Raw genomic sequence first — 21,208 nt, forward strand, 5'->3', positions numbered from 1 at the left:
TACAGCACGCGACGAAATTATGCCCAACAATGACGAAATTCCGGTCTTTTGTCCACACGAGTGCAATACAAACGGACTTTGTAGTCGCGATCCCGTCGACCCATTCCCGCCAGATCGGCGACAGACCGCGCCGTGACGAACTGCATGCGTACTCTGTAACTTCTAGCAGTAAAGCATCCCGAGACAGTGCGGCGCGCCCAGCCTTATTGACAGCCGGTGACCCTTCGAATCACCCCACCGCGAGCGCAACTCCCAAGACAGCAACGCACCCGCGCGTCGCGCGCACTAATACGGTTATTACCTCTGACAATATACAGATACGGTGGTTTCACAATGGGCGGTAATACTGGACTCCCCAGACAAACGTATTAAAGGGGAAAAGCATTCTCGCGGCTGCGCTATTCACCCGTTGAGCGCCGCGTAAGCTCAATCAGCATGAAAGGAAGCACACGCTGTGGTCCTCGGCGTGGGTATTCTTCTGCATTTGACTTTCGAGGAAGCAGGTTCAACTGAAGGACGCGGGCAAACTGGTCACCTTGTAGGAAGAGAAACACGGTAGCGGCTTGTGGATTTTCGTACTCGAGGCTTGGAATCAAAAACAGCAAATTCCTAGCAATGTAACGTTTGCATGCAGAAGGAACGCCGTTCCTGCCGTTGCTTCATGAACATAACGAGTTACAGGTACAGTTCCAGCGACCCTTAAAGGGCAACTGCACTCAAATTTCACCTTGACCAAACTTATTTTTAATGCGTAGTAAGTACCCATAGATCAACTAGGACACAAGTCGTAGCTCCGTGAAACGCCTCGTTAATCAGTCAGAAACGTTTAAATAAGCTCCACCGCAAACCACGCTGCACCTGCCGGCGGATCGCGTGAACCGCCGTGACGCGCCTGTGACTTTCCAGCCAATGGGGGCATATTCTTCTGGCCAGCCACGCAGCTGGAGAACCGGTCGAGCTCTGCTGCGCGCGCTTCACCCATTTGTTGCCCTGTGCACTCGTAGAGTTTGCGCGCAGACTTTTTCCGGAGCTGTCGACCGTCCGGCCGCTCGCTGGACGGCTGCAACGTCACTGCAATGGCCGCTACCTCCTCAGTTTCGGTTTCAAAATCGCCGATTTTTGCTGGCCGCTCGCCGCGTCCACGCGCGTATTTCAGCTGTTGTATTTTGAATCTTGCGTTCTTTTTAAGCAGACTATACGAAAATAGGGTTTTCAAGAGGCCGACATTTTGAGTGCAGTTAACCTATAATGGAACGGTGGCGTTCCTCCGTTCCTCCAAAAGAGGAACTAGTTCCAGGAACGCCGTTCCGTACAACACTGTACGTTCCGTACAACAACCCACACCCAAACTGCCCGTCATGTGACGCTCGAAATAGCACGTCACACGCAAATGACCTTTCGTATCCACGCTCCGTTTACAACACCCTCCCACTGCCTGGCTGGAGATGACAGGGAGCTAGCTCCTCGCCGGAGCTACAGTTCCCGACCACCGCTACCGCGCCTCCGTCGCCTAAGCCACGCTCGCTAAAAGTGATCCTCACCAGAAATAAATTTATTCTCTCTCTGCATTTCTGAACATTCCAGAAACGACCACCAAGCGCACTCGTCGATGGGCGTCCTCCGAACCATCTGTTGGAAGCGCGACTGATCCTTCCCTCCTCCCGATGACTCCGCCCACCAACGGTTGGCGGTTGCCCCCCGGCTCCCACTACGCTGAACCTGCGCTTGGCACTGGCTCTCTCCCTCGCTGGGCTATGTCCTCTCCACATCGCTACGCCCTCGTTACCCGGCTCCGCCTCATGAAAACATCACACACACTAAACTTTTTTACGCCCTTTTGGCCAAAAAAGGTGTAAAATAATTGAAAAAAGGGTGTTGGGAGGCCCTTACACCCTTTTTCTTGAATCTCCACACCCTTTTTCGTAGCTCTCCACCCTTTTCGCGTGAAAAAAAGGGTGTTGACCAACCTCAACACCCTTTTTTTTGGAAGGGTGCTGAAAGGGTGAGGAAAAGGTGTTCAGCTCTTCATTGATTGAGGCCATGCATGCAATATAATTTCAAAAAGACACCCCATTGCACCATCCTCCCAACCTCGTCAAAAATGTTCAGAAGCAAAAAAAAAAAAAGCTGCCAAATTCAATAAAAAGCAGCGGCAGCACCGACGTTGAAACAGGAAAAAATATCAGCCCTTGCTTATTACGACATCGACAGAATAACACTACCCCTCCCACTTTTTGTTTTCTACAGCCTTCCACGGAGCACAGCACAACCTTGAACTGTGACATCTGTATCATCATTCCGTCGTTCCCTGTTCTTCTCCTGCCCCACCAGCACAATCATAGCCCCCTCTGACAACAGTCATTCTCGTCGCTCAGTGGAGTTATAACGTACTAGCAATTACAATTTTATTCCATTCTTATTGTTAGCGACCGTAAATATTGTGTACAAATGCAATAAACAGACCACCTAGTTTCTCCTGCAGAAACAACTTTGGAGAACAAGGCAGATATCAAAAGAAAACAAAAGTTGGGGAGGGAGGGGCATGAAATCGGGCGCTAAATAAACAGGCGCCAAATAATAATACGATTACTTACACTAGAACACTGCCAAATTTCATTGCGCAGTGTTATCTTACTATCTGCTGCTTTTTTTAACGTTCAAATCGAGCGCCAAAAGCTTCAGTTCGCGTTTTGTGTTTGTAAACTTTAAATATCTAAGCTTATTTATTATAATACACACAATAAATAATAAACTTAAAGATTATGTTATATTCAGTAAAAGATGCAATTATTTATTGTTGTCGTTTTAATTTGTTTACGCAACTCCCTGCCAACGGCCGATACCCTGAGTACGGCGCGCGGCGGCGTGGCCGGATTCCGGAACAGATACCCCGTGACCCTTCTTTCGTAGATTGTTTACTGTGCAACCGTGCGGTTAAACAAGCGCAGTTATTATGATTAATTGGACACCTCGTCGTCTTCGGTGATGCCTGTCGGGTTCGACTTCGCGATGAAGTATTTGAGAACAACTTTGCCACCTGAAGACGGCTAATTAAGTTTGGCGCTTGCCCCTGAACGTCGCTCGCTCCTCTGCGTGGTCTCTGTCAGGTAAGCTGTCTCGTCACATTTGCCGCCTTTCTTGTCACTGGATGTCGTTTGTAGCTGTCATCGCCGCTTTAAGGATTCGTTAACAGGAGCCCGCGTGTGTGAATTGTTTAACTGAACTGGCTAGGTTGAACCTAGAGGGCTTGTCTCTAGAAAGGCGATGTGCGAAAGAACATTGTGGTGCTTGCATTGAGCGCTGAACGCAGTGGCGCTCTGTAACGCAGTGGCGCTCAGTAACTCAGTAACGTTTCCCATTCCGCAGCACTATATTGAACAGCTTCAGAGTTCACCACTGCGAACCACGTCTTACGCGTAGTTTATCAGAACACGGGCGGCTACTTGTGCGGCGCAGCGTTTACGGCTTCGTTAATCACCGCTGTCATTTGTGCCGTGTTGGGAATGGCGAGGGAGAATCGTTTGCGAGCGAATGTGCGCGCCTCGCAAGCTTCGTTGCGTTTGCGGCGAGCCACCTCACCATGTGTACGGTGCCGCGGTACGCGGGCATTGATTTTGGCTGAATATTGTGTTGCCGAGTTGTAACATTCGTGCACCCAATAATTTCCATTCTTGCCTGTGTGGTAATCATGTGTCAACCTGTTTTAGACCTCTGGACGGTCTGAGCACATCACGTCCCTCCATTCAACCGGACAAGAGCCACAAGCATTGTCAACAGTGTTTGGCCGCCAGAACGTAAGTTTTCAAACACAGTTTTGGTAGCACAGTGGGCTACCATACTTGAATAATGTTCGATCACTTGAATGTACAAGTTCTCGCCCCCGTAACAATTATTGGTGTTTCATGCATAATCTAACATGTAGCCGCTAATGGCAACCTTTCTTGTTAATTTTGGAAAACTCAGTTTCACCTAAAATCATAATGCGGGCGTAACAGTTAATCACCATGTATACGAACTTCCTGGTGTTAGTCATGTTTACGGTGAAGCCATATTTCTTAGGTGGTGACACCAAAATGTTGTTACCTTTGTAGTTTAGTCTTCGATAAAGCCTTACCAGTTCTGTTTTCAGCTATTTTTTGGATGTTTATCATGTGAATTGACAGTCCTTGCAGTCCACTTTTTCAAATAGTTATGTAACTGCCTGTACAGTCTTTGTCAAAATTTTGTGGGCCACGGCGACCGTGGCTGGAGCAGGCGTGCGGCCGAGCAGGGGCGCTGCTCTTGCCGCTGTCGGCTGGTTACGCGGCTAAAGAGAGGGAGGGGAAATTTCGCGCTTCCTTTCGTAGTATGGCTGGCGCGATAAGTGCAGCGGGGCCGCTTTCTCAGAGAAGGCGCACTTCGCTTCAGCGCAGGCACTTTGCGCAGCACTTGTGGCGCCGGACACACTACAAAAGCAAGAACAAAAGTTCCCCTCGCTCTCTTTAGCCGCGCAACCAGCCGACAGCGGCAAGCGCAGCGCCCCTGTCTCTGGCCGCGCGCCTGCTCCGGCCACGGTCGCCGTGGCCCACAAATTTTGACAAAGACTGTACCATTTAAAGAGGCCTGATTGGAGTTCTGAAGGCTGCGATTTACGCACGCTAGTGCTGTACCGCCAATAAAGAAACATCCTTCCACAAAGAAAAAGATTTGAAAGTGTAAAGTATAAGCAGCATTATTCTTAAGTGGAACATGCTAATTGCTAGTCCTGGGGCTTTTCCTGAAAGCACTGTGGATGTTATGAGAGAAGAAAACCACTCAAACACATCTGCCAAGGCCGTTGCTGCTCCAAGATACGTGTAAGCATTGAGTCTTCTGAGCAATACATTACACCCTTTTTTTTTAAACAACCGACGTGCATGCTGAACGTACTCCTGATTGGGCGTGTGCCAGGCGCGTAGCCAGGAATTTTTTTCGGGGGGAGGGGGTGTGGTCGACCAAAAAATGGGACGGGGAAATATGTAGGCAAGGCATCTTGCGCGTTGTTTTGCAAACGAAGCTTGAAATAACTGACTTTAACATGCGATTTGTGTATGCTCAACACTACCTGTAAAGCCCACCTTAAAGGAGCCATGAAGACAAAACACAAGTTGGGTTTATTAGAAAGACTGCTTAGTCCTGATAACAATGATCCCAATATCATCGCAATCTTCGAAAAAATAACGGAGATATTAAGGAAAACGTTTGAAGCAGTCGCGACCCCCTAGCCAATTTCCCGCAACTTATCTATGACGTCACGGAACCTTGTTTGTGCGATTGGCGGCCGCCTAACTGACCTGTCGCGACGACACATGACTGGACGTCTGTAATCCGGCCTCTAGTTTCATTTGACCGCATCACTTGAACGTTAACGTGCAGTTAAGGCACTGAAAATTATGTTTTATTGTGGGCCCGTATGATGTCATTCTTGCTCATAACACGTCACTGTGGCGCAAAATTTGAAAGTTTTTAAATACTTCTTGCTTTTTTTTTCGTTAAAAAACATATTTTGCGGCTCTAATGGAGCTGAGTGACATACTGAATCCTAGTTCTTTCAAATTAAACGAAGTTGTATTTTCTCTTCATGGCTCTAAGGAGCTTAGATGGTGATGATAGTGATGATCAGCTAAATTGCTGTTCGCTGGTCTAGGGGCAGACCACGGGCGATTCATTCGTCCGCAGAGCAGTTGGTTAGGCGGACCCGCGCTCGTGAGTGTGATCATGAGTGCGCTCGTGAGTGGCACGCGGACCCCGAAGTTCGTCAGGCGGAAGTGGAGGCCAACACTGAATGTTTACTATCAAGATTCTCGTGTTTTAGAAAAGGGACTATTAAGTTTTCTTGTCAGCTATGAAGTACAGTCGAGCACGATTTGAAGGTTATCGAGCGGCCAAGCATGCCACCAGCCCACAGTTTCGTTTCGGAACCATGAAAATCGAGATTTCACACTCTTCGCTCCCTTGTTGGCTGTTCCATGATACAACAATGGCCTGCACGACTGACTTGCCACCCTTTGGGTTTCAAGCTGTACAGGGCGGTCCACGCTAGGTGCGAACACGGCGCAGCGTGACCTTGCTCCGTGGAGCGCCAGCGCACAATCCGCGGCCGCGCATCGAAGCTAAGCGGCGCAGGCGCACAGGGGCTTGGAGGTGGGGCTTCGTGTCGTCTGCTACCGCGGGAGAGCGCCGTGCCTGCTTTGTTGTGAAGCACGCCTAACTGTAGGCTTGCCTGTAGCGTCTAAGCGCGCTGCGACAGCATTGCGGGAAAGCGCACTTTCCTTACTGCGGCGCGTTGTGTAGTTTCTGCCTACGAGAACCCACAGCTTCCGCATTTCAGTTCCGCGGTGCAGGTTAAATGCAAGTATTGTTGCAAACATTTCAGGACTGGCTTGGTTTGGTTCAATGAGAGACGCTGTATAGAACGGCATCGTATAATTTCGGCCACTAGGATTTATTTAATGCTCACTGGCATTACGCAGAACATAATTGTCTGTGCATTTCGCCTCCGTGGAATTTTGGTCACAGCGGCTGGGTTTCCATCTGTCGAATTTCTTCCAGATGTGTATTGGCTTTTTTCAAACATATGAATATCGCGCATCGTCGAGATGGTTCAAGCAGTCGCCCAGCCAGGAAGTCACGCCCCCAGCACAATCGTCTACTCTACGGTCGAATCCTGGACCGGTCCCACTCTAGTGTGCTAAATTATAATGCATACGTCATTGGTTGCGCTCCCTACATGGCTAGTTATTTGGAGAAAGCGGCCCCTCCCTTTGTTGCCACCTGTGCGCATCCTCCTTTATGGTAAGACCCGTACTTCCTCGCGACTCCTTGAACCATCTCAACGATGCGCGATATTCATATGTTTGAAAAAAGCCAATACACATCTGGAAGAAATTCGGCAGATTGAAACCCAGCCGCTGTGACCGAAATTCCACGGAGGCGAAATGCACAGACAATTATGTTCTGCGTAATGCCAGTGAGCATTAAATCAATCCTAGTGGCCGAAATTATACGATGCCGTTCTATACAGCGTCTCTCATTGAACCAAACCAAGCCGCCAGTCCTGAAATGTTTGCAACAATACTTGCATTTAACCTGCACCGCGGAACTGAAAAGCGGAAGCTGTGGGTTCTCGTACGCAGAAACTACACAACGCGCCGTAGTAAGGAAAGTGCGCTTTCCCGCAACGCCGTCGCAGCGCGCTTAGACGCTACAGGCAAGCCTACAGTTAGGCGTGCTTCACAGCAAAGCAGGCACGGCGCTCTTCCGCTCTAGCAGACTACACGAAGCCCCGCCTCCAAGCCCCTGTGCGCCTGCGCCGCTTAGCTTCGATGCGCGGCCGTGGATTGTGCGCTGGCGCTCCGCTGAGCGAGGCCACGCTGCGCCGTGTTCGCACCTAGCGTGGACGGCCCTGTACATTCGTTGTTACCAAGCACAGACTTGGACTTGGTTGCCCTTTATCTACACCAATGATAACAAAACTTGCATGGAATATTTGCTAAAGCTGTTGTTCTTCCTGCTTCGTTTGAAAGAGTAGCTTTCCCGCGACAACCTCCGAATCGCAGTGGACTGTACATGCGGCGCATTCGTATATTATGGCGGTGAAACTAGCAAATGTGCGTCTTCGTCCTTAAGTAATCGCCTTTTGTTATTTTTTGTGCTAGTAGCGCGAGTAGTAAACTTTCGCTAAGCGGAACACCTTATTGCACTGCTGTTGAATGTTGAGCTTGTTGCACGTTTCTTAAATTTCATTATATTTGTATCTGTTAAATCGAAACAGACATGGCTTCAGTAAAACTCCGGTTAAGCAAATACAGAATGCTGATTCTAACCAAGAGAAAGGTCAAGGAAACTGGAATAGTGCCAAAAAAACAAAGCTCCGCATTAGGGAGAATTGTGTAGTTTTGTTGATGTGGAGGAAATACAAGGTGGGCAGAGCAATGCTTTTTATGCAGCAGAAATTATGGATCTGCAATAGTCAATGAAATGCGATGTCGGTAGAAAAGTAAACATATCAAGGATTGATAGTTGACTGAACAAAATACAGCGACATGCTCTGTCATGTGATTATACTTTGTACCAGTGTAAAGACAAGGAATGACACGCTCCCGACAACATGTAAGCCTATATGAGGCTTTTCCTGCTGTTCTGCCATTCCCCGGCCGTGCTGTTCCGCCATTGAAACAGTGGGGCTGTTTCGATTGGCTTGTGGCAGGTTCCCAGCGCTTGTCGGTGTATCCGGCGCGAAATGCAGCCGGGCTGTATATGTTGACAGGTACAGCATCTGGAGCGGGCGCAGGGATCAGACGTTGACATAGCTCTTGTTTTCAGCTTTATATGAGCAAGAATGTCCTTAAAACTGCAGGTTCCGCGCCTGCAGGTGACTTCAGGCGGTTTTTCAGGCTACTTAAACCGCAGCCCAGCAGTTATCTTCTTGGATGTTCTTTTCCCCGGGGCTTCTCCTCCAAGCCGCAGTAGCGCTGAGGATCTGACCCCGGGTATCCTCAACCGACAAACTCAGCCTCCGATACAAAACTGTACATTTATTTACAGCCCGGCGGGCGACTAAAAAACAGTGCTCAGGCGGAGCTCGAAGACGACGGGCCGAGCTCTCCTGCGCCCGGACCACGTCTCCCGATGTCGTCTCCTTGTCTTCATCTTCCCTCCACCCTGACGCTGGGGGCTAGGGAAGAGGGAAAAGCGAGTCCTTCGTGGGGGTCCAACCCCATGTGGTGGCCATTAGTGCATCCAGTGCGAGCAGGCGTGACCTTCCTCGGGATGCGCGGAGTTTCAAGGCGCCAAGCGACACGTGCGTTCAATTTCTGTGCCGCTCGTCCCGGGGCCCGCGCCAGTTCGTGCGTTGAAGCGCCCGACACCTCCACCGCCACTGTGAAACATACCTTCAGGAATGTTTCACACACTAAACACACACCACACACACATTTGGCCCGTGCACCATCGTTCCTTCAGTTGACGACACAACAATCAGCACGGCCAGTGCCTCTTGACCCTGGCTGCAGGTCACCATGACAAATTAGGCACAATCCTCACATAGCTCATTCAGAGCGAGCGGCCTTTAGAATGCGGTACGCACCGGCCGTCGTCGTCCGAAAACGCCCTTGCCATGCGCCGCACACCCTCACACAACAGTATCAGGGGCCCCTCTCTTCCTCGCTCGGGAAGGGACCACTGCTGGGTCATCAGCATGCGTTGGAGCCACTCTGCACTGAGGTGAAGCTGACTGACGCTTGCGCCTCTTTCCAGGCGAACCCTCGGGTTCGGCCGCTTCTGACCCACCGTACGCGCACGAGGTGTCATTCTCTACGACACACCTTTGGTCAGGGTAAGCAGCAGAGGGCTGCTTCGTGGGCACGTTAACGCGGTCATGCAATGCCGGAGAGGCTATCTCTTCAGTCACTGCAGTTCTACCTGCAACTGCCTGGGGCTGCGTTACATGAGCGGCCGTACCCTGATTTGCACTTCCCTCTCTCAATTCGCTGGAGCTTCCCATAGCAATCATATTTTCGGGACTCGACATTCGGGGACCTCCAGAAACACACGATGCAGTGTGCGCGACACCAACTGCATCCGATTCTTCACGCGATTCCCGTGCTGCCGCATCCTGCAAAGCTACTGGCCGCTCGGCCACGCTCCCAGGATGTTCTCTGTCTCCGCACGGTGCGACGACAGGCTCACGCTCAACTGAAGCCAGTCTCCGCCCCTTCAGAACGGCTGATTTAAGAACCTCGTAGTTCTTCCGCTCCTTAATGTGCGAACCCTCGCGTTCGGCCGCTACTGAACCACCGTTCGCGCACGAAGCGCCGTTCTCTACCACACACCGTTGTGTGACGCAAGGAGTAGAGAGGGGCTCATCGGTCACATGAATTAGAACATGCGACGCAGCTGAGGCTGTTTCTCTGGCTATCAGCTTTTTCACGGGCATGCCCACACTCCTTCGACGCACGAACTGGCGCGGGCCCCGGGACGAGCGGCACAGAAATTGAACGCACGTGTCGGTCGCGCCTGCTCGCACCGGATGCGCTATTGGCCACCACATGGGGTTGGACCCCCACGAAGGACTCGCTTTTCCCTCTTCCCTGGCCCCCAGCGTCAGGGTGGAGGGAATATGAAGACAAGGAGACGAGAGAGACGCGGTCCGGGCACAGGAGAGCTCGGCCCGTCGTCTTCGAGCTCCGCCTGAGCACTGTTTTTTAGCCGCCCACTGGGCTGTAAATAAATGTACAGTTTTGATCGGAGGCTGAGTTTGTCGGTTGGAGATACCTGGGGTGAGATCCTCAGCGCTGCAGCGGCTTGGAGGAGAAGCCCCGGGGAAAAGAACATCCAAGAAGATAACTGGCGCAGTCGACAGGATCTTCAACAGCGACGACTCAGCCAGCCGGCGGGCGAGATGGAGCAGGCGGAGAAGTCGCGGCCTGCTGAACGGGATCGGCGGGAACAGCGAGCTCGTCAGCCTGGTGGAGAAGCGGCTCGACCGGCGCTCAGCGGACTTCTCAACGGAGAGCGGCAGCCTGCTGAACGAGATCTGCAGGAGCAGCGAGCTCGCCACCCAAGTGGAGAAGCGGCTCGAGCGGCGCTCAACGGACGTCTCAACGGAGATCGAGGCAATCTCTGCGGCCTGCTGAGCAGCGGAGAAGCAGCTTGGCGAGCGGTCAGTGGAGGCATCAGCAGCCCACTGAAGGAGAAGCGGCAGGCGAGAAGTCGGCGGGCGATTGTTTGGTGGACACCTCGGCGGAAGGAGCGGTGCATAAACGGATAACCCATCTGCACCGGTGCGGCATCTCTACAGGCGCCGAGCTATACAGGTCAGTGCCTCGTTTGATGCTGGGTCTGCGGTTCACCATGACATTTAGCGGCTATCTAGGTGTAGCCGCGAGATAACGATGAGGATTAGGAAGCGTGCATGAACGTTGCAGGGACAGCAAGCATTGCAATGTCGTTCGCTGAGCAGAAGGCGCTATTGCTGGCGAAATTGAGAATCGCTGAGGCAGAGTTAGCAGCGGAACGTTCGAAGAGTGGACGTTTCAAGAGAGCTAACAATGTTCCTACCTCACCGATTGCTCAAACAGTAATGTTCAGCACTCGGGGAGAGAGTGAACTGGGGTGCTCCGGTACGCCGAAAGATGCGCTGGGTGGAACCCATTCACTGGGCGCGCGTAGTCCTCCTGTTTCGCGGGATCCGCCACGATCAGAGTCACGTGGGAAAGGCGAAGATAGGATAGTGGCGCACGTTCCTTCGTGGGCGTTGAGATTTTCTGCAACCGGGGAGCAGGATAGTGAAGCATCCCGCTTGGAGAATTTCACCGAAATAAAGATGGAGGTGAAGGAAGGTGTTACGCGCGAGGCTGCGTTGGTAAATGACAGGCAGTCAAAGTTGAATGAGAGTGTGCGCATGCCCGTGATGAAGCTGATGGCAAGAGAGAAAGGCTCCGCAGCGTCGCATGTTATTGTTCATGTTGCCGATGAGCCCCTCGGTACTCCTTGCTTCACACAACGTTGTGTGGTAGAGAACGGCGCTTTGTGCGCGCACAGGGGTGCAGTAGCGGCCGAACACGAGGGTTCGCACAGGAAGGAGGGGAAGAACTATGAAGTTCTTAAATCAGCCGTTGTGAAGGGGCTGGTTTCAGTCGAGCGTGAGCCCGTTGTCACCGCGTTCAGAGAGGGAGAACGTTCCGGGAGCGTGGGCGAGCGGCCAGTTGCATTGCAGGATGCAGCAGCACGGGAATCGCGCGAGGAATCGGATGCAGATGGTGTCACGCACACTGTATCTTGTGTTTCTCGAGATACCCAAATGTCGAGTACCGACAATGTGATTGCCATAGGGAGCTCCAGCGAATTCAGCGAGGAAAATGTAAATCAGGGTACGGCCGCTCATGTAATGCAGCCCAGGGCAGTTGCAGGTAGGTCTGTAGGAGTGGCTGAAGAGATAGCCCCTACAGCATTGCATGTCAGCGTTGACGTAGCCGCTAAGCAGTCCTCTCCTGCTTACGCTGACCAACGGTGCGTAGTGGAGCACGGCGCTCCGAGCGCAGAAGCGGCCGAACCCGAGGGTTCGCCTAGAAAGAGGCGAAAGCGTCAGTCAGCTTCACCTCAGTGCAGAGTGGCTTCAACGCATGGTGACGAGCCAGCAGTGGTCCCTTCCCGAGCGAGGAAGCGAGGAGGAGAGGGGCCCATGATACTGTTGTGTGAGGGTGTGCGGCGCATGGCAAGGGCGTTTTCGGACGACGACGGCCGGTGCGTACCACATTCTAAAGGCCGCTCGCTCTGAATGAGCTATGTGAGGATTGTGCCTAATTTGTCATGGTGACCTGCAGCCAGGGTCAAGGGGCACTGGCCGTGCTCATTGTTGTGTCACCAATTGAAGGAACGATGGAGCACGCTCGCAAAGTGTGTGTGGTGTGTGAAACATTCCTGAAGTTATGTTTCACAGTGGCGGTGGAGTTGTCGGGCACTTCGACGCATGAACTGGCGCGGGCCCTGGGACGAGCAGCACAGAAATTGAACGCACGTGTCGTGTCACGCGGTGCCTTGAAACTTCCCGCATTCCGAGGAGGGTTGCGCCTGCTCGCACCGGATGCGCTAATGGCCACCACATGGGGTTCCCACGAAGGACTCGCTTTTCCCTCTTCCCTGGCCCCCAGCGTCAGGGTGGAGGGAAGATGAAGACAAGGAGACGAGAGAGACGCGGTCCGGGCACAGGAGAGCTCGGCCCGTCGTCTTCGAGCTCCGCCTGAGCACTGTTTTTTAGCCGCCCACTGGGCTGTAAATAAATGTATAGTTTTGATCGGAGGCTGAGTTTGTCGGTTGGAGATACCCGGGGTGAGATCCTCAGCGCTGCAGCGGCTTGGAGGAGAAGCCCCGGGGAAAAGAACACCCACAAAGATAACTCCAGCCTTGACATAAAACATTATGAAGGGGGGGGCACCGGGACCCCCCCTCCCTTCCCCCCCCCCCCCCCCCCCCCCCCCCGGCTACGCCCTTGGCGTGTGCTTATTCTTTCTCTTGCATCCATCACATTCGAGTCGTCACGTTGATTTGGGAATGCTGGAATCCAGCATATGCTGGCAAGATACGAGAGCTTGAACACAACCCACTTGCCCGCAATGAGTTTTCAAAGATCTCCACCACCTGAAGGTACTGAAGTGAGATGTAAGCATTGCCTGAAAACCATACCAGATAAGGGTACCAAATCATAGTTATGGGTCTTTCTCGCCCATTTTAGTGTTTTGAACGAAAAAAGTGCCATTTAAAGGTGACACGTCGTTCCCTGCCGATTTCTGATGCCTGATTAAGTTTGTGGGCATAAATTTAGCAGCTTTCTCACATGTCTAACGTGTATGTGTGCTTGTTAGGAGTGAAGTAGGTAAAAATTGAAAGGTTTGATTGTAGTTGTGTATAGATTACCTACATTTTTTTCATTCCTAGAAAAGAAAAATTGAGGTAACCCTGCCAATTGTTCTGCATTGCTGCGTTTTATTATGCTTGTATGATTCGTAGAACCTGCAGGAGTTCAGCTGCTTGTTAACGGAAAAATGAACAGTGGTACAAAAAAAAGTGCATCTACTAAAAAAATCTTCACAATCGCAGGATGCCAACGGTCCACCTACCAACTTGCGTCCTGCATTGTTTCTGCTGGCTGGAGCGGCGCATGGAGCATTTTTCAACTTCTCGAAGTTTGTGATCAAGCGCTGCCCCAAGTGAAGGATGCCGCAGAGGGATCTTCGGTTTTAATGCCACAATTTCATGTGCTTAGCACTTACTCGTAAGGCATTTTAGATATTCATCATCCCAGAGGGTATGTTACCTTCGTCTTGGGTGGAATGTGGCTGCAATCAGGTTATTTGTGACAGAAACAAGTGAACCACGTGGTGAGAGTCATTGAGGCCCTGTTGATTGCGCATGCTTCTGAAATAACATTTTCATTCAGCTGAATACTTTCTAAATATTACAATTTGTGAACAAAATATGATAAAAGTCATGATTAGTTGTACTGCAGTGCAGGAAAGAAATGCCAGCACATGTTTTAGGAGCCTCTTATATTTCAGGTCATTGGCTGGTGAGCAATAAAACATAAGCGAAAATTGTTTAAAGTGAAATCAAATATTTGTTGTCGCCAGTGCATGGCCCGTAGTAAAAGCTATCTGGTCTCCAAATTTCAAATGAGACAGGAAATGCCAAAAAAATAAGGAAATAAACAAGACAGCTTGCTACAATAAACCAATTCAAATAATTGCTCAATGTCTATAAAGTGGTGATTCAGGCGGGTTAGTTCGGTGTTGATGAAATACAAGCAGGCCCTCGCCTGGTCAAAAACAAATAAACAAATAAAGACATTTTGGGCCCCTACTGGCCTTTGATCACAATGAAAGGGGGGTGAAAGGTCGCGATTATTTATAGGTTTGGTGGTGCAGAGTGCGCATGTATATCTCGGGGAGACTACCCTGCGACTGGTTAATCGTGTTTTTAGTTGGTTGAATATGCACTGATTCTAAAAGTAGTCGTGTCGACAGGCACTTCTCTGATGCGATTATGCTTGCGGAATCCCAATCGATGACGTGGTCAGTAGCCAGGTGATGATCCGCCAAGGCATTTCAGCTTGCATTGCCTTTTTTGACATCGTTCTGGTGCTATTGAATTCTTTTAAAAATTTCCAGTTTCACCTATGTAGGATTAGGAACGAAAAAGAGACGCCGACCAGTCCAAACAAAACGTACTGACGTTTCGGCTTCCAGCACGAAGCCTTGTTCACAATAAATGCATCACCAGAAGTGGGTCGTTTAAGTGGGCTTGAATAATCGCTGAATAGAGCATGCGTAGATCGGGTTTAGATTTCAGTCATTACGATTGACTGTGTTAGATGTGGTCTGAATGATTAGTGATTCCAGATGTAGCCGTGATGCTGTCACTTTTTCTGTAGTGACGATTCTTGCATTGTCCCAATCAATCTTGTGGTCATTCACGACGGCGTGTTCGGCTTTTATTCTTTACGTCACGTGCGTGCTGCTGCAGACGATTCTTATAATTTCCTGATTCCCCGATATACACGCCGCTGCAGTCTGCACAAGGTATCTCGTATACCACACTGGGGAAGCGCTCCTTGGGAAAGCGGTCCTTGACTCTCACGAGCTCATGGCGCATCTTTTTGGCTGGACCGTGGGCCACCTGCATGTCATATTCCCATAGGATACGTGCCAAACATTCACTTGTTCCTGGAAGGTAGGGCACAGGAGCTCGCTTCATCGGGGCAGGAGGCACGTCCAGTTGTCCCCGTCGGGTCAGTTGGCGTTCCGTTGCGTTTATAAAGTGCCTCGGGTAACCGCAGCTAGCCAGGTCGTCCCGCACCTTTGCCGTGTCCACCGCCGCATCCTCAGGCTTCAAGCACAATCTTTTCGCACGCTGCAGTACCGTGCTAACAACAGCCCTCTTGTGGGAAGCGGGGTGCACGGAGTTGAAGTTCAGGTAGCGGCCTGTGTGCGTTTCCTTGCGGTACATGCTGAAACGTGGCCTCTGGCCCTGCCGAGACACGAGGACGTCCAGGAAGGGAAGTTTGCCATCGGCCTCCTCTTCTGACATGAACTGAATGGCACGGTCCATACTGTTGAGGTGGGCCAGCAAGCTGTTCGCTGCGTCTTTCTGAACGACGCAGAAACAATCATCGACATAACGCAAGAACACTTGGTTGAGGGGCAAAGGAGGCTAGCGTGCGTGCTTCCAGCGCTTCCATGGGCAGGTTCGCCGCCGTGACCGAAATAGCGGCACCCATTGGAGTCCCCAGCATTTGCTTGTAAAAATGGCCCATAAAGACGAAGTACGTATTGTTCAGGCAAAAATCTAGGAGCCTGCGTAGTTCTGGCACATCCATCGGTGATCTCTCGGGCAACGTCTCATCAGCCTCGAGAGCAGCGGTGCATACGGTGACAGCCAGGCCACTCGGAATACTCGTGAAAAGGGACTTCGTGTAGAAGGACACCATCAAGTCGTCTTTCTCGATCACGGTGTTGCGAGTCTTCTCGACAAAATCGAAAGAATTACGAACGTGAGTGGTCCCTTTATTGACGAGCGGAGCCAGAACTTGGAGCAGGAACTTCGACAGGTGGCCCAGATTCCAGCCAAAAAGATGCGCCATGAGCTCGTGAGAGTCAAGGACCGCTTGCCCAAGGAGCGCTTACCCGGTGTGGTATACGAGATACCTTGTGCAGACTGCAGCGGCGTGTATATCGGGGAATCAGGAAATTATAACAATCGTCCGCAGCAGCACGCACGTGACGTAAAGAATAAAAGTGTCCGCAACAATGCTGTAGCCAAACACGCCATCGTGAATGACCACAAGATTGATTGGGACAATGCAAGAATCGTCGCTACAGAAAAAGTGACAGCATCACGGCTACATCTGGAATCACTAATCATTCAGACCACATCTAACACAGTCAATCGTAACGACGGAAATCTAAACCCGATCTACGCACGCTCTTTGCAGCGATTATTCAAGCCCACTTAAACGACCCACTTCTGGTGATGCATTTATTGTGAATAAGGCTTCCGTGCTGGAAGCCGAAACGTCAGTACGTTTTGTTTGGACTGGTCGGCATCTCTTTTTCGTTTCTAATGTACCCTCCCGGCCAGACGGGATTCCGTCATGCTCTCGATTTCACCTATGTAGGATGCGTCACAATCCTTGCATGGAATTTTGTAGGCAACTCCGGGGAATCTTGATTTTTCTAAAGGGTCCTTCACGCGTACCAGCTTCTGATTAAGCTGGTACGCGTTTAACACCATATTTTAATTTTAACACCATATGTGCCAAACACCCTTGCAAGAGCTTCACTGATGCCTTGCGTGTAGGGGACGGCAGCGCGGTTTTGCCTGTATTCTTCAGGAACCCTTTCGGGGGAAGCAACTGAAGCCTGCAATTGTTGCGTCCTCACACGCTTTGAAGGGTAGCCGTTGCTGCGAAGGTCCTTCCTTACCACGGCTAGCTCTTGCTTGCACAGACCAGGCTCCCAGCAGATTCGTGATGCGTGTGAGAAGAGTGCAGCGGCGACGAAGCGTTTTTGGCCTGTAGGATGCGCAGAGTCGAACCCCAGGAATCTACCCGTGTGGGTCGGCTTTCGATACACACTGGTTGTAAATCCTTTAGCCGACCGTCTCACAAGTACGTTGAGGAAGGCGATCTGTCCATTATTATCTTGTTCCATGGTGAACTGGATGCTTGGAACACAAGAGTTTGCTCAAATAAAGGCATTACGTAATGCTCAAATAAAGGCATTACGTTTCGGCAGTGGATCACACAAAAATAGTCGTCTACGTAGCAGACAAAGATCTTGGGGCCGTCTTGTACGAGCATAGCGCAGAATTTTCTAGAGCCTCTAGGGCAGGGGTTCTCAAGCATGTTGGTCCCAGGGAACCCTGCTAAGTTCCGTTAAGTGCCAAGGAACACCCCCGCCCCCCTCCCGCCATTTTTCATTCCGTTCATGCTACATTAACGTGCAATAACTTCAAAAGCAAGCAAGGGTATCGTTTTTTTTCTCGTCGACTTTACGCGAATGCGTACGCTAGCGGCACCTATCTCCAAACAGAAGAAATGCGCATGGGGGTAATATAAGACCGAGATTCAAGTGCAATAGTTTAACCACGTGGCCCGTTTTCGGAGTCTGGCTGGCTACAAGCTGCTGGCGAGATTTATTGCGCAGCTCGCGCGTTTCTGTTATGCGCCGAGATGTGCTTACTGACACTCGAACGTGAGTAATGGAGGTTCTTTAGATCGATCGCACCTCAAGTTCACCATATAAGACTTTGCGACTGCGGAACCAGAGAAAATATATCAGTGGCTCGCGGAGCCCTGGGGAGGGGCCTGCGGAACCCCAAGGTTCCGCGGAACCCACTTTGAGAAACCATGCTCTAGGGCAATATTCGCACAGACTACTGAAACGGAAGCTCCCATCGCTGTTCGAAACCGCTGGTCCGTTGAAAACAAAATATGTGTTCTGCAGGCCAAATTCCAGGAGACGATATAAGTCTTGCATCTCAATTGGCGAACGTGAAGGCAGAGACGCATCGTTCTCGAGTAGATCCTTGCAACTCCGGACCGTGTAATTTTGCCTGGAATTTGGCCTGCAGAACACGTTTTGTTTTCAACGTACAATGTTAAAAGCAGCGGTTTGGAACAGCGATGGGAGCTTCCGTTTCAGCAGTCTGTGCAAATATTGCCTCAGAGGCTCTAAAAAATTCTGCGCTATGCTCGTACAAGACGGCCCCAAGATTTTTGTCAGCTACGTAGACTGCTTTTGTGTGATCCACCGCCGAGACGTAATGCCTTTAATTGAGCATCTAAACTCTTGTGTTCCAAGTATCCAGTTCACCATGGAACAGGAAAATAATGGACAGATCGCCTTCCTCGACGTACTTCTGAAACGGTCGGCCAAAGGATTTATAATCAGTGTTTATCGAAAGCCGACCCACACGGGTAGATACCTGGGGTTCGACTCTGCGCATCCTATAGGCCAAAAACGCTCCGTTGCCGCTGCACTCTTCTCACGCGCATCACGAATCTGCTCTGAGCCTGGTCTGGGCAAGCAAAAGCTAGCCGTGGTAAGGAAGGACCTTCGCAGCAACTTCTACCCTTCAAAGCTTGTGAGGACGCAACAATTGCGGGATTCAGTTGCCTCCTCCGAAAGGGTTCCTGAAGACGGGCAAAAACGCGCTGCCGTCCCCTACACGCAAGGCATCAGTGAAGCTCTTGCAAGGGTGTTTGGCACATATGGCATTAAAATTGCACACGTGCCAACGAACAGGCTTAAGCAGAAGTTGGTACACGTGAAGGACCCTTTAGAAAAATCAAGATTCCCCGGAGTTGCCTACAAAATTCCATGCAAGGATTGCGACGCACCCTACATAGGTGAAACTGGAAATATTTAAAATAAGAATTCAATAGCACCAGAACGATGTCAAAAAAGGCAATGCAAGCTGAAATGCCTTGGCGGATCATCACCTGGCTACTGACCACGTCATCGATTGGGATTCCGCAAGCATAATCGCATCAGAGAAGTGCCTGTCGACACGACTACTTTTAGAACCAGTGCATATTCAACCAACTGAAAACACGATTAACCAGTCGCGGGGTAGTCTCCCCGAGATATACATGCGCACTCTGCACCACCAAACCTATAAATAATCGCGACCTTTCACCCCCCTTTCATTGTGATCAAAGGCCAGTAGGGACCCAAAATGTCTTTATTTGTTTATTTGTTTTTGACCAGGCGAGTGCCTGCTTGTATTACCAGGCGAGTGCCTGCCTGTTTGTATTTCATCAATGAATAACCCTCCCCTGACGAGTTTTCGTCGAACCTTGGACTCTGTTAGGTGTCGGTAGGTTTACACAGCCAACTTGTGGGGACGCACATAAGCTCTTAACAAATGAGCTGCGTAGTGGCTATGCACTAGCCATGGTTTTTATTAGTTGCTTTGATGAATATGATCTTCTGTCGCAGTGTTTTAGGTAACTCACTCGCACATTATTCCTTTGTTTTTTGGACATTGTGGAGTGTCCAATGATTTTTCGTTCTATTTCTGATTTTTATTGCAACTGTAAATATGTCAGGAGTCCCGTAATGAGTTTCTGGCAGCAATAGAGCACTACTGTGTGCATGAAGGCAGCCTAAATAAAAAAATTGGCTGCCTTGCCTGTGCTTAGAGGGGCCATGCAGACAACGCACAAGTTTGGTTCATTTGACAGATTGCGTCGTTAGAATCATACTGACACCATTTTTAACGCGCACTTCACTCGAATAAGCTATATAATTAGGAAAAAGGGAATGGCCATGCGACCCACTAGCTCATTTCCCACAGCAGTACCTATGATGTCATATGTCCCCAGCTGTGCGATTGGCTGAGGCCGGCAAAAGCAAACGCAAATAGGGCAGGCCTTATAAGCATGCCAAGCGAGCTATTTGCACTTAAATGTAATGCATATTCATTTTACAGCAGTAAAAATGGGGCAGTAAACAATGAAAATTACGAAAATACGCGTAAACATACAAGTATCGATGCGCACTGCTGTTGTTACGGCGTGCACTATGCTTGTTTTAGGTGGACAGCACTCCGCCGCTTTGGAGTTGGCCTGCATGGCACTGGCCGATTGGCATAGGCGATGTTGTCTTACGTGACCCTGTTTGTCGAGGATACCCCATGTTTCACAAAACCATTACTTTCTACAGTAACGAAAACAAGCCAGGTGCAGACGCGGTCAAAAACAAAGCAATGGCAAACAACAGTTCGTGGATGAGTATGGTAGCTCCACCTGGGAGGACTGATGGCTAGCAAGGCTGCAGACCCGAGTGACGAAGTAGTCTGTTTGATCACACGCACTTATGGCTTCATTGCTGACATCCCAAAAACACACGATATGGTGGGAGAATCAGACTTTTAACCTAAATTAATTTCTCAGTGAATGCAGCATCATTTGCTGCCGGTCAAGTGGTGGGGGCACTATAAAACAGGAAATATTTCGAACGAAACGAAATTCTATGTTGTCCCAATGGCCCCTTTAATGCACTGTATTGTATTTTTGGTTCCTGTGGTGATGTCACCATGAAGGAACCGCAGTAGACAAAGTTATTGTCAGCGCTTTACCATGCATTTTTTTGTGTTTGATGGAAACAAATATAATACTCTAACCAAGGACTTTATCCGAAGCTATAAACAATTTTTTTGTTTGCTGCAGCGGATCAGAGGCTAGGGCACAAATAGGGGGTAGGGCAGCTAGATATCTGTTCATCTTTTGCCGGCTTGCTTGGGTGTGACAACTGTATCTAGTTGTCAATTCCAATTTGTTGTGGTGAGTTTTTCTCAACTAAATTGTAGCTTTTTTAAAGATTATATTGTTTTTGTGGGCCTAAAGGGTTGCCTCATTGCGTGTTTCGCCTATGTAGCGTTGAAAGCGGATATTTTGCTTCAAAGTGGAATGTCGGCCTAGCATCATGGTCCTTTGGTTGCTGCTCACTTTCATTCATGCCATTATTTTTTATATTATCACTTAAAATTAAAAGTTAACCAATCTGCTGTCATTTTAATTTTGTCACCTGCTTTATACTTTCTTTTTTTCCAACTGTCTGTAAGGAGTGACAATTCGTATTTTTATGATACCAAGGCGTCGGACTGTGCTAGTTGGTACATGTTTGAA

The 21,208-nt window shown here is 50.0% G+C and overlaps 1 protein-coding gene across 3 annotated transcripts; it reads left to right on the forward strand.

The window, feature by feature from the left end:
- Positions 1–2,110: 2,110 nt before the first annotated feature.
- Positions 2,111–14,397, forward strand: LOC144175680 (uncharacterized). Of its 3 annotated transcripts, none has more exons than XR_013323669.1 (3): positions 2,111–3,107; positions 3,708–3,794; positions 8,378–8,524. XR_013323669.1 is itself a non-coding variant. In XM_077704722.1 (2 exons), exon 1 carries the CDS (start codon positions 10,421–10,423, stop codon positions 10,787–10,789), a length of 369 nt encoding a protein of 122 aa, XP_077560848.1. In that variant the 5' UTR covers positions 10,293–10,420; the 3' UTR covers positions 10,790–10,835; positions 13,618–14,397. The 3 variants fall into 3 exon arrangements, 1 of the variants encoding a protein (XP_077560848.1); XR_013323668.1 differs by lacking the exon at positions 8,378–8,524 and adding an exon at positions 13,618–14,397 and having other exon boundaries at positions 2,118–3,107; XM_077704722.1 differs by lacking the exons at positions 2,111–3,107; positions 3,708–3,794; positions 8,378–8,524 and adding exons at positions 10,293–10,835; positions 13,618–14,397.
- The last annotated feature ends 6,811 nt before the right edge of the window (positions 14,398–21,208 follow it).

Source organism: Haemaphysalis longicornis, unplaced genomic scaffold (assembly GCF_048455015.1).
Source record: "Haemaphysalis longicornis isolate Haplotype H1 unplaced genomic scaffold, Haemaphysalis longicornis Haplotype H1 scaffold_3, whole genome shotgun sequence".
In the NCBI taxonomy this organism is placed as follows: domain Eukaryota; kingdom Metazoa; phylum Arthropoda; class Arachnida; order Ixodida; family Ixodidae; genus Haemaphysalis; species Haemaphysalis longicornis.